At 55.1% G+C, this 14,005-nt stretch overlaps 2 protein-coding genes across 2 annotated transcripts in view; one reads left to right on the forward strand and one right to left on the reverse strand.

The window, feature by feature from the left end:
• The first annotated feature begins 75 nt into the window (after nucleotides 1–75).
• LOC308055910 (disintegrin and metalloproteinase domain-containing protein 2-like) lies at nucleotides 76–8,968 on the forward strand. Its single transcript, XM_080370532.1, has 18 exons — nucleotides 76–613; nucleotides 1,007–1,085; nucleotides 1,235–1,311; nucleotides 1,483–1,675; nucleotides 2,068–2,133; nucleotides 2,397–2,468; nucleotides 2,710–2,876; nucleotides 3,328–3,409; nucleotides 3,550–3,686; nucleotides 4,220–4,406; nucleotides 4,707–4,796; nucleotides 5,131–5,329; nucleotides 6,131–6,239; nucleotides 6,559–6,742; nucleotides 7,070–7,150; nucleotides 7,834–7,951; nucleotides 8,059–8,185; nucleotides 8,549–8,968. The coding sequence occupies exons 1-18, from the start codon at nucleotides 543–545 to the stop codon at nucleotides 8,958–8,960; spliced, it is 2,451 nt and encodes an 816-aa protein (XP_080226658.1). The 5' UTR covers nucleotides 76–542; the 3' UTR covers nucleotides 8,961–8,968.
• Nucleotides 8,969–13,952: 4,984 nt separating this feature from the next.
• The window catches only part of ZMAT4 (zinc finger matrin-type 4), a 165,271-nt gene continuing 165,218 nt past the window's right edge, over nucleotides 13,953–14,005 (reverse strand). The window contains exon 8 of the transcript XR_013924641.1: nucleotides 13,953–13,997. The gene's annotated coding sequence lies outside the window, so the exon portion shown is untranslated. The remainder of the gene's footprint in view (nucleotides 13,998–14,005) is intronic.

A 14,005-nucleotide genomic window follows, 5' to 3' on the forward strand; every position in this document is an offset into this window, starting at 1 on the left:
CGCTCTCCTCTGCCTCTGCTTTCCGGGACGGGCGGGGCCGTTGCGCGGTGGGCGGGGCCGTTGCGCGGTGGGCGGGGCCGTTGCGCGGTGGGCGGGGCCGTTGCCATGGCAGATGGCGACGCGCTGGGTGGTGCTGTTGCTGCTGTTGCTGCGGGCGGCTGGGCTGGGCGCCCCCCGCCGCCCGGCTGGGCTGGGGTCCGGCTCGGCACCCCGCGGGGGTCTCTCCCCGGGCTGGCAGGCGCTGGCCCAGGTCACAGTCCTGCGGCGGCTGCTGTGGAAGGAGACGGGCGCTGCGGGGCCTCAGCAGGCACGTTGAGGCAGGGGTCTTGGGGGGGGGGGGGCACGGGCTTCAGCTGCGCGGAGGGGGCAGATGTGTTAGCAGCTGTAACGGAGGCACCATACCACTGCTGCCAGCGCAGCAAAGGCTGTGCCGGCTCCTTGAGGCACTGAGCTCGTGTGCTGGCCTCAGTGTTTGTAGTTGCCCTCGGAGCACGCTTTTCCGGAGTCGGTGTTCCTAATTCTCCCTTTCTCCGCTTTTCCATATGCTCAAGGACACGGTGTCCTACGTCCTCAGGATAGAGGGGAGACCGTACACCATTCACCTGCAGCAGCAGTAAGTTGGCCCCAGTGTTGCCTTGTTTGACGCCTGCCATCCTGTTCCCTGGCAGCTGCTGGGCTGGGGGCTCTGCCCCCCCACAGGACAGTGCCAGGCTGTGCGGTGATCCCTGCCTGCAGGCGTTTGTGCTGCTGCTGCTCCCTCTGGCTCTTTCCAGCACCATGCCCTGCTGCAGGCATATCCCAAAGCCCACAGGAGAGATGCGTGCGTGTGTGCCGAGGGGTGGCGGAAGGCTGGAGGGGGGTTTGAGGGATGTTTGTGCCTGTGAGCCCTGATGCCAGCGGGTTCTGGATCTGCCAGTGCAACGGCACAGGCTGCGGGACCTGGAATAGGCTTGAGAAACTGTGTAAGAGAGATTTAAGTCCTTCACTTTACACCTTTCTTTTGTAGTGTCTTTTTACCTGGTGATTTCAGGATTTACACATACAATGAGAAGGGATCTTTGCGCTCTGATTCGACCCATGTCAAGGTAACCTTGGATTGCTTTGGGGTTTTTGTTCCATAAGTGGTGCAGCGTAGAGCTTCTGCCCAGTATGTGCATTCAGCTGTTTTGGTGGCGGGTGAGGGAATTGCCCTCGCAGCCACGGAAGGGGCGCCTTGTCCTCTGTTGTGCCATAGGGAGGCTGCCACTACCAGGGGTACATTGATGGCTTCCCCACCTCAGCAGTGACCCTCAGCACCTGCTCGGGGCTCAGGTAACGAACCGCCACCTCCCCACGCTGCCCTGCCCATCGGTGCCCATGGGTGCTGCTGGGCCTTTGCTGCAGGGGAGCCCAGGGGTGCCCCATCAGCCTCGCTCAAAGGCACCGGGACTGGGGCAGCCTCCCTGGTGTGGCTGCAAACAGCTGGTGCCGTCACCTTGGCAGGGGCTTGCTGCAGTTTGAGAACATCAGCTACGGGATCGAGCCCCTGGGTTATTCTCCTGCCTTCGAGCACTTTGTGTATCGCGTGAGTGGCGAGAAGATGGCAGGGTCCCTCCTTTCCAGCAGCCACCCCAAGACAGGGCCAGGTGGGCTGACCGCAGAGGAGATGTTGAACGAAGCACGTGGAGACAATGAAGTGAGTGGACGTCTGTTCTCGCGGTGGGGCTGATGTCCCCGTCATGCAAGGAGGGGAGGGCTCCAATCCCACAAGAAGCTTTAGCTGGTTTTGTCTGGACAGACTGATGGGGGAGGGTGTTCAGGAGTGGCAGTGCTTGTGGTGGGGTGTTGCATGGGCTGTTACTCATCTAGTGCCTAATGAGAGGCGTTACCATGGTAGAATGGCTTTGAAAAAAGTCAGAAATGGCAAAGTTGGCATGCGTTCCTTATCTTATGCTCATTTAAAGACAGCATTGTAACATTACTTTTGAATGGAACCTTGAGTAGTCTAGCAAAGTCTAGCAAACCTCAGGAGTAAGGTGACTATAGAATGTAGAAATAAGTAGCCTTGGAGACCGTTTTCCTTTTCAGCCACTGTCAGCTGCAGCACTCCTTCCCAAATACTTCAAAGTGTACGTAGTTTTGGACAAGGCTTTGGTAAGTCCACACCATTCATCTTCTCCTTGTGTTTGCCTGACTTCTATGAGCGTAGAAATGGTGCCATTTCCCAGCTTTTATCTGTATTTGTTTTCCCTTTTGAAAAGTTATATGTACTACAGACATTGTAAGAAAGAAAGAATGAAAATTGATAGTTGAATTTACACGATTGGATGCTGGCAATCATTTCAGCATTTCAGCATTGTTCTGCTTGATCCTGGCAAATTCCTTGTCCGCTTGTGTCCTCTTGGGTTGTTTTTCAGTACAACTACATGGGTTCAGACACGAATACCGCAACACAGAAGATAATCCAGGTCTTCAATTTAGTCAACAATGTAAGTTTAAAAGTCTTGTTTGTATTGTAGTAAGAATGATGGTGGGGTAGATGTTAGTAATGGGCACCTGTATCCTAGCTGCTCTTGGTTTTAGGAGGAGGTTGTGCAAAAAATTCCAGTTCTTGGCTCATGATGCTGCAGCTGTGATGGCTGGGCATGGCCTGGCAGGAGGTGTCTAGAGCTGCCATTCTGCTCAGAAAGGAAGCTATGTGAGCAGGCGTTTCCTTTGTTATGCTTTCAGATGTTTAATCCTCTTAATGTTACTGTTGTGCTGTCCTCCCTGGAGCTGTGGACAGAGGAGAATAAAATATCGACAGCAGGGGAAGCAGATGACCTTCTACAACGATTTTCACGGCGGCAACAGTTGTATCTCACTCTGCAGTTGTATGATGTAGCTTATCTACTAGTGTAAGACAAAGGTTTCCTTATTCATTAAAGGTTACAGGGTAGAAATCAGTTAAGCCAATGTAGTTTGAACTATAAAGTTCCCATGAAAAACAGTTTTTTAAAAGAAACATATCTCTTATGTATTTCCTAATATTAAGGAATTAGGAAATTATTTCTTTCAAGACATACCTTCCAGCTGGCATTTCAGTGGCGATGCAGCACGCACGAGTGTGCTGCTGGTCCCAGCAGCCCGTGGCTGAGGAGGGGCTCTGCTGCTGCCCTGGCCAGGGCTCGGCTCAGCCCCGTCCCCACCTGGCAGCTGCAGACCCTGGGGCTGGCAGGGGGCACGGGGGCAGCGGAGCACCCGGGGGCACCCAGGGGGACTCAGGCTGTACAGACCCGGGATCGCCCGCTTACCTGCAGCAATGGGGCATCCTGGGCTGGATGGCTGGTGACTTTGTGTGTGTTCCAGGTACAGGGACCGAGCAGCATTTGTGGGCATGACGGCTCTGGGAAAGGCGTGTCAGAGAGATGCTGCTGGTGCAGTGGCCGTGGTACGGTGCCGTGTCCGTGAAGCTGGAGCTCGCCCATGGGCGGCAGGGACAGACGGGTGGGACAAAACCGGAGCTGGGACCTGCCAGGGTCTCGGCAGGCAAAGCAGAGCCGCCGCAGCCCCGCTCTCTCATCCCTCTAGTACCAAGCGGCTGTGACACTGGAGTCCTTCTCCGTCCTCCTGGCACAGCTGCTGGGACACAGCCTGGGCATCGGCTACGACGACCCCCGAGAGTGCCACTGCCCTGGGCACGTCTGCCTCATGAGCCCAGAGGCGCTGTGAGTTGGTGGCGTCCACGTCCCGCCCGGGGGCAGCAGAGGCGGGTGGGCAGGACGTGCTGGGGGAGAGCGGGGTCCCTGGCAGCTGCCAGGTCAGTGCCACAGCCAGCGCCATGCGGCACATGCAGCCGTATGTCTCCTGCACCCTGGCCGAGTATGCGCTGTGCCACAGTTGCATGGTGGGGGTGGTCGCGGGGTGTCCTTGACAAATGTCATTCTGTTGCAGAAAATACAAGTCAGAAATACCTGCTTTTATTCTTTTAAGAAGGAAAAAACCAGTCATTAGTGATGCAGTGCTTAATTTGAAAAAAAGAGACATTTTCTCTCCAAAAGCAAGATATTTCTGAAGGCTTCTCAGTTTCTATTAATAATGCATTGTAAAGTTGGGTTTGACAAGTGAACTAAAGGCACACAGGGGATCGTTGCACCTTGTGCCAGCAACTGAGCAAGTTCTTGAATTGCAGAGATTTTGAGAGGCTGCATGGCAGTAGATGCGTTAACAAACCCCAGTGTGGATAATTGATTTATTTTAGACACTTCAGTGGGGCAAAAGCCTTTAGCAACTGCAGCATCAGAGACTTTGAAACCTTCCTGAAGCACGATGGAGGTGCGTGCCTTTTCAGTGGACCTCACTTGACTGGACTGTCGTACCGGAGAGGAGCCGTCTGCGGCAACGGCGTTGTGGAGCCTGGCGAGCAGTGCGACTGCGGGGCAGAGAAGGTGCATGCCGAGGGAATTGTGGCCAAGTGTGCACATTTGTACTGTTTGTACGTTTAGAATAATGAACCCTTGAGACGAGGGGCACAGCTGAGGTAGAGACCAGCCCAAGAAGGATGATGTGTTTTTAGATCATTTTTCTATGATGGCATTCATCGGACAGCAGCTTTGCCTGCTTCCTTCTGACAGATATTGCCCAAGTGTAGCTTTTTGGGGAAATGAAGGGAGAGCAGAACCTCTTACAGTAAAATCTTCTGGGGGAACAAAAAAGTAGAATAATGTGGTTTTGTGTTGTGTCCCCAGGCATGCTTGAAGGATAAATGCTGTACTAAAACATGTCGGTTTAAGCCGGGAGTGCAATGTACCTCTGGATTATGTTGTCATGAATGTCAGGTAAAGAACATTTTCACAATTATCACAAGATTATTGTTTGGTTTTGGAGAAATAGTATGTTCCCCTGCTGTCAGATGGAGACAAACTCCTGCTGTGCAGAGAGGTTCCCAAGGTAAGGCTTTCAGCTCAGCTCCCTGCAACTTCTGGGAGGAATATTACTGGGGGAAGACTATTTTGGAGAGTGGAACATGCGTGTGGGGACCTGACTGCCTCAGAGGTGGTCCCAAGGGACTGGGGATGCATGTCAGGACAGCGTCGGGAGGGGCCTGAGGGGGGACCCCACCGGTGGGCACATAAGGATGGAGAGAAGAGTCTTTTCTGCCTCCTCTGCCAGTTCAAGCAGAAGAACTCACAATGCCGCCCTGCCGCCGACGTGCAGTGTGACCTGGCCGAGTTCTGCAATGGGTCCTCTGCGTCCTGCCCCCCCAACCTGTACGTGCAGGATGGGCATGACTGTGAGCATGGCACCGGCTACTGCTACAAGGGACGCTGCCAGTCTCCGGACCTGCAGTGCCAGCAGCTCTACGGGAGAGGTAACAGAGGCTGCTGTGGTTGCACTGGTGCTGCGGGGACTGCCCGGGTGCAGGAGGTGGCCACAGTAGTAATGATGCTCAGTTTGTGTCTTTGCTCTTTAATGCCCCGATCTCAGGTCAGTCTCTTCGTGCCTTTTTAGCTTGGTTTTGGTGGGAATGAGGGTTTGTGGTTCGTTGGTAACTTGTTTCTGGTACTCCCCCTGTGAGCCCAAACCCAATTCCAAGCACCTGTTGAAGCAGGAGGGGGGGTTGGGACTGCACTTGCACATATCTGACATGAGCGATGGGGCATAGCGCTCTGTGCAAGATTTGTGCCTTGTGTCCTGGCTTCTCCTTGTGCAGGAGGCAGGAGGGACAGCAGTGACCGCGGTGCCTGAGAAGGGTGGGTGCAGTACCCCAAGGGGGGCAGGGCTGTGAAGCGGAGCACCCAAGGAGGGAAGGACACAGCTGTAGGAAAGCATTTCAAGCTCAGTTTTGACTCTAGTTAATATGCACTTCAGTAGCGTGTTGTGCTCCCAGTTCTTCAGAGATAACGATGAAAACAACAAAAAAAAGTAAATTGTGATCTGTGAGCAAACTTAATCAGTGAACTAACCTACTATTTGCTAATCCCCTGCTAAATTCTGGGGTTCAGGGCTGCTGGGGGTTTAGCAGTTCAGAGACAGGTATCTTTTCTCTAATTAGCGGACAGCATCTATGTTTTGCTGTGAACAGGATGAAAAATTCAGAAGTTAATAGATACTGTGATATCTCCGTCTGTGTTCCTTTAAATTATAATAAATATTATTGCTAAACTTGTAGGTTCAAAAAATGCTCCTATAGCTTGTTACGAGGAACTCAATAGTCAGCGGGACAGATTCGGACACTGTGGGTTCCAGCCCAGACAAGGCTATAAGCCCTGCGCTTGGAGGTATGCTCTAGGAAAAGGCACTTGCTCTGCTAAAAATGTATATTTTAATTGGAACTTTACAGTCAAGGGAAGTGTCCAGACTCCAGTTGACAGTAAGATTTGTGGAGCAATATTTAGAGTTAAGTGTGTATTCTCCTTGTTGGTAGTGTGATGTCTCCTTTTGTGCAGATCATCTCTTGAACTTCCCAGTCCTGCTTATTTTTTCTTACCATGCAGCGCCCCAGATTTGTGTTGTGCTGTTTAATGTTGCTAGTTCATCAGGTAGCACACATATATATGCGTGTGTGAGATATACATCCTATGCAAATTGATTTTACAGGGATCTCAGATGTGGAAAGTTAATCTGCACGTACCCGTACAGCATGCCATTTTCATCAGATGATGCTGCTGTTCTTTACGTCCAAGTGCGTGAGCACTTATGTGTGTCTCTGGATTATCTGAAGGTATCAACAAGGCTGGATCCTCTTCTGGTTCCGCCAGGTACAAAGTGTGGTTCTGGAAAGGTGAGAAAACATTTTATAATTATCTAAAATGCCAGATATAAACTGTAAATATTAACGAGGTTTTAGAAATACTTGTTCCTTTGCAGTGTAAGTGTACTTGATATTTACAAACCCTGTAAAATATGCAAACATTACGTGAAAGGTTTGGCATGGTGTAAGCATATGTAGACATAACCCAACCCCAAGATAGTAACTGTAGCTTTTTAAAAGCACTGTTGTTTTTTTAGAAGCAGTGTATTTTCACTCTCTTTTGGAACATAAGACCGAAAGGCTGAGCGCTGCGATGGTAAGGCAATGCGGAGCTGGAATTGTTGTGGTTTTTCCTAGGTGTGTATAAACAACACTTGTCACCCGCTTTCAGTCCTGGGATATGACTGTGACAGCGCAGTGCAGTGCCACGGCCACGGCGTAAGTCACTGGGGGGCACGGGGGCTGCTGCCGAGGGTGAGTGGCTTCGGCATGAGGATTTGCTGTGGCTTGTACGGGAATTGGTCAAAGACCCATTTCAGGCTGACTACAAAATCATGACCCTGTTGGCTAGCACAGGGAGTAAAACCATTTAAAACTCTGGGTCCTAAAGCAATACCGAAATACGGCAAATTTTGTTCACTAAAATGGAGAATTTGGTCGTTTGGTTTATGGAGGGGGGGGGGGAAATAGAAAGCAAAATTGAAGGAACATGGAATTGGGGGCAGTTGGAGCCAGTGGAGCTAGAAAGTGTTGTGTGGCTGCAGGGAGTGGGAGCACTGCAGTGTGATGCTTGGAGGGGTCCCTGGCTCCCCGGACCCCCGCCTGGCCCTGGGTGCTGATAGCCGGGGCGAGCCGCCCTCTTCTCCGCTGGTCAGGCGGAGACGTGCGTGGGTTTTGCGGGAGGGTGACGTTTGACTCGTTTGGTGTCTCAAGGCTACCACAGCCTGTGCTCACGGTGTGTTTCTTGCCTGACACGGTCCCCGAATTGCCGGAGCGGCGAAGGGCGTGCAGCCCCCGCGGTGCCCGCCCGGCCAGTGGCAGCGGCACGACACCGGTCTGGGTGGAGGGTCCCTTGCATGAGCCCATGGCCTGTCTTTTAACACCCCCCCCGGGCTTTTCAGGTGTGCAACAACAGGGGGTATTGCCACTGCCACGCCGGCTGGAAGCCCCCCGACTGCCTAGAGAAGGGGTCCCGCTTTGGGGGAAGCGCTCACAGCAGGCTCCAGGTGGTGGACCGTGGTTAGTACCCCCAGCCAAGGGGGGACAGGGCGGGGGTCCCTGGCAGGGTGGGGAGGGCGGGGGGCCCGTGCCCCCTGCCCACTGCCCACTGGGCTGTCTCCTGCCAGGCCTCTCCCCTCAGTGGCTGCTGGAGAACCCGCTGGTGCTGGGCATCTGCCTCCTCCTGCTTGTCCTCGCCATGGCCATCTGCCTGGGCTTCCACTGGCAGGGCCAGCAGCCCCCTGGCACAGAGGGGTGAGCAGGATCCCTGGGGGGGACGGGCGGTGGGATGGGGCCACGGTGCTCCCCAGGAGGGTGGAGATGATCGCCAGGGAGGCAGGGGCTGGGGCGACTTCTGCAGGGTTGGAAGATTCTCCAGGTTGAGGGGATCCCCTGGGCTGCCGTGATTCCCTGGGGAGGGCAGGGAGATTCCCTTGGGCAGATCACCTGATCCCCAGGGCCGAGGTGATCTTCCAGGGGTGGGGAGCAAATTCCTGAGGGCTGAGCTGATTCCCTCAAGGTGGGGGACGATTCCCCAGGGCTGAGGCGGTTCCCTTGGAGGGGGGACATGAGGTGATTACCTGGGGGGCTGAGGCGCCACTCTGGGTCTCCGTGCAGCCCTGCAGTCGAGGAGGGCAACAACAGCCAAGACCCGGGCACGGACAGGGAGCCGGACCCGGACCCGGACAGGGAGCCGGACCCGGAGCCGGACAGGGAGCCGGACCCGGAGCCGGACAGGGAGCCAGACCCGGACCCGGACAGGGAGCCAGACCCGGACCTGGACAGGGAGCCAGACCTGGACAGGGAGCCAGACCCGGACCTGGACAGGGAGCCATACCCGGACACGGACACGGAGCCATACCCGGACACGGACACGGAGCCATACCCGGACACGGACACGGAGCCATACACGGACACGGACACGGAGCCATACCCGGACACGGACACGGAGCCATACCCGGACATGCAGCCATACCCGGACACGGAGCCAGACCCAGATCCGGACCCAGGGCTGCACCGCGGGCGCTAATAAAGCCGTTGGGCACAGCCCCGTGTCTGTGTCTCTGTGTGGGGGCGGCAGGGCCGTTTGGGTACCGGCCGGGCAGGATGGGGCTGTGCCTGGCTGTTCGGGAGTGCCAGTGCTCACGGTGGGCTGAGCGGGGTGTCTCATGGGTTGTTACTCATCTAGTGTCTAATGAGAGGCAATACCAGGGGCTGCAAGATTTACTGATAGATTGTAAAAACGGGGGTATCTCTCCCTCCAGTCTGCAGATGATTGGTGGCGATGTGCCAGCTGCTCTAGCCTCAGGGTTCATGCGATGAGTGTCCCAGGGCCCCGGTGTTCATCTTAGCTGGGAGCCAACGTTATTAGCAGAAGACTTCAGTGTTGTCCTAGGTGTTAACACACAGCTTTTGCTTTCTGCTCTGAAAACAGAAGGAGCAGATGGCAATGCTTTGTGGAGGGTTTAGTGTCTCAGACAAGTCAGCATTTCTCGTGCCTTATCTCTACGTTGGTGACATGAATTATTAACAGCAAAGAATTTGTTTTTTCCGGTCGGTGCCCAAATACAAGAGAGAGATGGCACTCCACGTGGTTTTGGGAAGGGCTTTGGTAAGTCTGTGTCGGTTCCTGTTCTGTGTGTTTTCTTTGCCCTCGCTCGAGCTCCAGTAAAGCTTCACCGTGGTCATCTCCATGGTCCTGCCTGGCTCCGTATGGTCTATACCTTGTGGCCGCGTGTCATCAGGCTGAAGCCTCTCTGGGAAAGATCATGATAACTACATGTGCTTCAGCGCGGCAAATAACCTAGTTATATTCTGGTGTTATTTTTCAGTATGAGTACCTGGGTGCAGATGAGTATGTTGTGACACAGAAGATAGTTCAGGTCTCCAGCTCGCTCAGCAGTGTAAGTTTTTGCTGATTTATGCGCCCTGAGATGGAAATGTTGACGGTTTATTTCAGCCTACTAATGGATAGGTATTGGTAGGATTTGTCTCATTTTGGAGAAGATAATTAAATGTGCTTTCTGGAAATATGGAATCTCTGCTTTTTAGCTTTTGACTTTTTGGTTTAGTCTGTCAGAGCCTCCAAGTTTGCCTAGCAGTTGTCCAGACTGGGGCAGGAGCTGTGGAGGGGATTTTATCCCATCCATCCAACACAAACACATGCTTTAAATCAGTGCTGCTCTGGAGTCCAGGATTCCTAACCCCCCTGAGATAACATGCTGTCCCACAGCATGTGCTCCACCAAGGCATCCCAGGTGCCAGCAGCCACCGCTGCTTGTTTCCATCTGGCTGTCTTAGGGAAGTGATTTTATTTTTTTCCTGCCTGTGTAGTACACAGCATGCACAGTTGGATGAGCATTTGACTTGAAATCACAGGGAATATAGCGTCTCCTCCTGGAAACCTAAAAGATGCAGACAAGGACAAGTTTGTGTATTCTGTATGTTTAATTATTTAATATATTCAAGTTTAGGTTGCCTTCGGGTTTATCAGATCCTGCTTACTGAACTGATTTTTTTTGCTCTTTTGGACACACTTCCGTGTCTTTCCGTTTTATATTTTCTACACCTTTTTCATGACATACATACAAAGCAGCCCATCATTTGCCAGCTGCTCCCATCTGTTTTCCTGAAGCAGCATGGCTGCTAATAAGTACGAACATTTAAACAGCACTTAAATTAAAAATATAGGAGCAGCCACTTCTCTTGTTAAACTTTCAGATGTTCAGGTCCCTTAATCTAACAGTTATGCCGTCCTCCATGGGGGTCTGGATGGATAACAGTACATTTAAGACAATGGGGCACGGTGAAGAGGTGCTGGCACAGCTGTTGGAGTGGAAGCAGATCAGCCCTGTTTTGCAGCCCCACGAAGTGCCATTTCTGCTCCTGTAAGAATAAATCATCATCATTATTTAAGAGCAGACAGCAACAACCCGCTGAATGCATGCACTTTTGAATAACATACTTTGCTATGAGCATGGTGCCTCTAATAAAAATGAAGTGAGGATGCAGTGAGGTATTGCAAATATAAAGTGAGATCTGCCCAAGGTGGGCAGGCTGGAACCCCCACAGTGCAAGGCTCGAGGATCCTCCGTCGGCGGCAGCGTTGACAGCATGCTGGGTCCCGGTGGGTGCTGCAGCCGTGCTCGGGGTGCCCTGGGTTTTACTGGGTGCAACGGCATCTCCCGTGGCCCCACAAACGGCCTTGTCAGGCTTGCAGCTGAACAGCCGGCCGTGGCATCGCCTGGCCCTTAGCCAGAGCCGTACCTTCCATACCTTTGCTTCTCTCCCTAGATCGTATTGCAGAACCCTCTGCCCTGGCCGCGCTCAAGAACTGGCAGCTGCTCAGCTTTGGCACCGTCCTCCTCGCTCTGGTCTGTGACGCTGTCGTGATTACAAAATGGAGCCAGCTGAAAAGATCCTGTGCAAGGAGGGGATCGCGAACAGACAGGTAAGTTGGTGTTACTTAATTCAAACCCTCCATTCTGGGTGTGGGAGATGGGCAGCGAGCATTTGTAGTGACCGGAAAAACTGGCAAGTGGGATTTACAGCTTGGGCAGAGCAGTGAAAGTTGTTTGGAAAACAGCAACTATTTGTTGATAAATTGGGAATTGTTTGTTGGCCATCAAGGGAAGAAACTAGCAAACAGGTGTCTAAAATGTACAAGCGTAGAAGCAAAATGAAGGGCGGCTTTCCTGGCACCGAGCACGCTGCCTGTGTGCAAGAGCTGGAGGAAACAGGTTTTCCATTTGCTAATTCCTGGGGAAAGCTAGCTGTAAAAGGGGAGAGGTAGGATGCAGGAGAAGGCTGCAGGTCCCAGTAAGAGCGGGGAGTGGTGGCTCGCCCCGACTGGGGGGAGCCTGGGGGGGCTGAGGCACCGCTCTGGGTCTCCGCGTGTCCGTGTCTCTGTGCGGGGGCTGCAGGGCTGGTACCAGCGGGGCGATGCAGGGGGTGGTGGGGCTGCTGGCTGCACTGGGCTGTCGGCTGGCCAGTGTCGGTGGTATGGCTGGTGGTGGCGAGCAGCCCCCCGCAGGTAGGTGCAGCCCCTGGACCCCGCAGCCCCCAGTGCTGCTCTCCCCATGGGCAGCACGCCTGGGCCTACATCGTCCCCATCGAGGGGACCCCCCGCACCGTGTGGCGGTGGCAGCAGTGAGTGGGGCACAGCGGGTGAGTGGCGCGGCCCCCGGCCCCTCTGCAGCCCCCGGGGCTGTGCAGGGTCATGGCTGGGGACCAGGGTGGGCCACTGCCTGGTGCAGTGGCCAGCATGTGGCCACATGCCGGCTGCAGGGGTGTCATGTCTCCACAGAGCGTTTTTGCCAGAGGATTTGCAGATCTATACCGGTGGCAGAGGGGGGCTTGTGAAATCTGAACTGGCACACCTCGAGCCCTGTGCCACCTTCTCTGCCCAAGGAGCCCCCACGCTGCAAACCCACACCCTTATGCCCCTTGCTGTGGTGGCGACAGTGGCGCAGGCTGCTTCCTCGGGTCCCTGCTGGAGCAGCAGCTACAGTTGAGGTGTGGGGGCAACGGCACTGGCTGGGCGACATTTTCCACCCAGCGCATCTGCTCTGGGACCACGGCTTTGGTTGGTGCATTCAGAGGTACAAGGACTGGCAACGGATTTGCCCCTGTGGGGTGATGCAGCCGTGCCAAAATTGCCTGGGACAGAACATACCTCCACTTGAGGAGCGAAGCACTTTCTAGGCTGAGGCTACAGGGAGAATATTAGTCGTACAGACAGGTAATGCAGTCCTGCACTTCAGAGGACCCATAGTGACGCCTGTCCCGCTGTCCATGCCCCCCCTCAGCCCTTCCCACGCACCCACGGCACCCCCGGCCCCCGGCACAGGACGCTTTCTGTGCAGGCAGGGCTCATAGTGTTGATTTTCCCCCAGGAAACCACTATTTCAGCAGGCCCTGCTCAGAGCCTCCTGCCAAGTGCCCCTGGATCGAGGGACCCACCGGGCTGCCCCAGTGTCCCTCAGCCGTGGGACCCTGCCCCGCCAGGCGCCAGGCTGGGGCGGCTCTTGGCAGCACCGGGGCGCTCAGGCCATTGCGGCCAAGGCACAGGAAGGGCGCGGGGCGGACGTGTGGTCCCCGCCGTGGCTGCAGGCTCCTTCCCGCTGGCGTGGGGCTGGCCGGAGGGTGGGCTGTGGCGGTGGTGGCAGAGGAAGCCTGACTCGTCAGAGCAGGCGTCGTGCCAGGAAATCCCCCTGTGCTGGGTGGCCCCTTCCCTGCTCTGGCTGCAGCCCACATCCCCTGGATAGGCAAACCGTGGCACTCACCTTCATGCCTGGGTGGGCTGGGGGGGTGCCCTGCCCAGCGCCAGCACACTCTGGCACACAAAATCCCTCCAGCCTTTCCACGAGAAAGAGCTGCCACAGGTGTGCCCCCACCTCAGGGCCCCTTGGTCCCCAAGGCACAGCGAGCAAACAGTGTTGCCGCAGCCCTGCGCTTTCCCCTGCTGCAATGGCAGCAGCACCCGCTGCAGGGAGGGGACCAATCTGCCAGGGTGACAAAGGCAGCACCGTGGGGAAATGGTCCATGGCCAGCGTAAAGCACCCCAGGCTGCTTCTGTGCAGCCTCCCATGGGAGCCTGGAGCATCCCTGCAGCTCCAAGGGGAGGTGCTGGGGGGAGGCAGCCCACAGCCCCTACCCGCAGCAAGGGAGCTGCCTGCAGCCTTACCCATAGGTGGATGCCCACGGGATGGAGATTAATGTTTGCTCCGTGACAGTGCCTTATCGGCAACCTTTAACCGTGTTTGCTCAGACCCTCCAGCCATTGGGTGGCCGGGCCCTAGCCCCCCCAGGACAAGGTACGTTCCCCTCCCGGGGCTGGGGCACGCGGCGCTGGCTCAGCACATACCGGGAGCAGGGCAGCCTGCACGTCTCCGTCGAGCCAGAGCACATCTTGATCCTGCAGCCAGCACCTGGTGATGGAGGCCGACGACAGCGCAGAGGAGACCCTGCTGCCTCTGGCGCTGGCAAGGTTTCAGCTCTCCGAGGAGTACGGCTTCCTTCTTCCTGATCCCCTGGTAGGAGATGGCTGTGCCACTGCAGTTGTGTGCTACAGGA

This window comes from Falco punctatus (assembly GCF_963210335.1).
Source record: "Falco punctatus genome assembly, chromosome: 20".
Taxonomy (NCBI): Eukaryota; Metazoa; Chordata; class Aves; order Falconiformes; family Falconidae; genus Falco; species Falco punctatus.

Coding starts and splice junctions, on each gene's coding strand:
- LOC308055910 (XM_080370532.1), top strand. CDS start 543: ATGCTCAAGGACACGGTGTCCTACGTCCTCAGGATAGAGGGGAGACCG. Junction 7,952..8,058: donor GCTCCAGGTGGTGGACCGTG/GTTAGTACCCCC, acceptor GTCTCCTGCCAG/GCCTCTCCCCTCAGTGGCTG. Junction 8,186..8,548: donor CAGCCCCCTGGCACAGAGGG/GTGAGCAGGATC, acceptor GTCTCCGTGCAG/CCCTGCAGTCGAGGAGGGCA.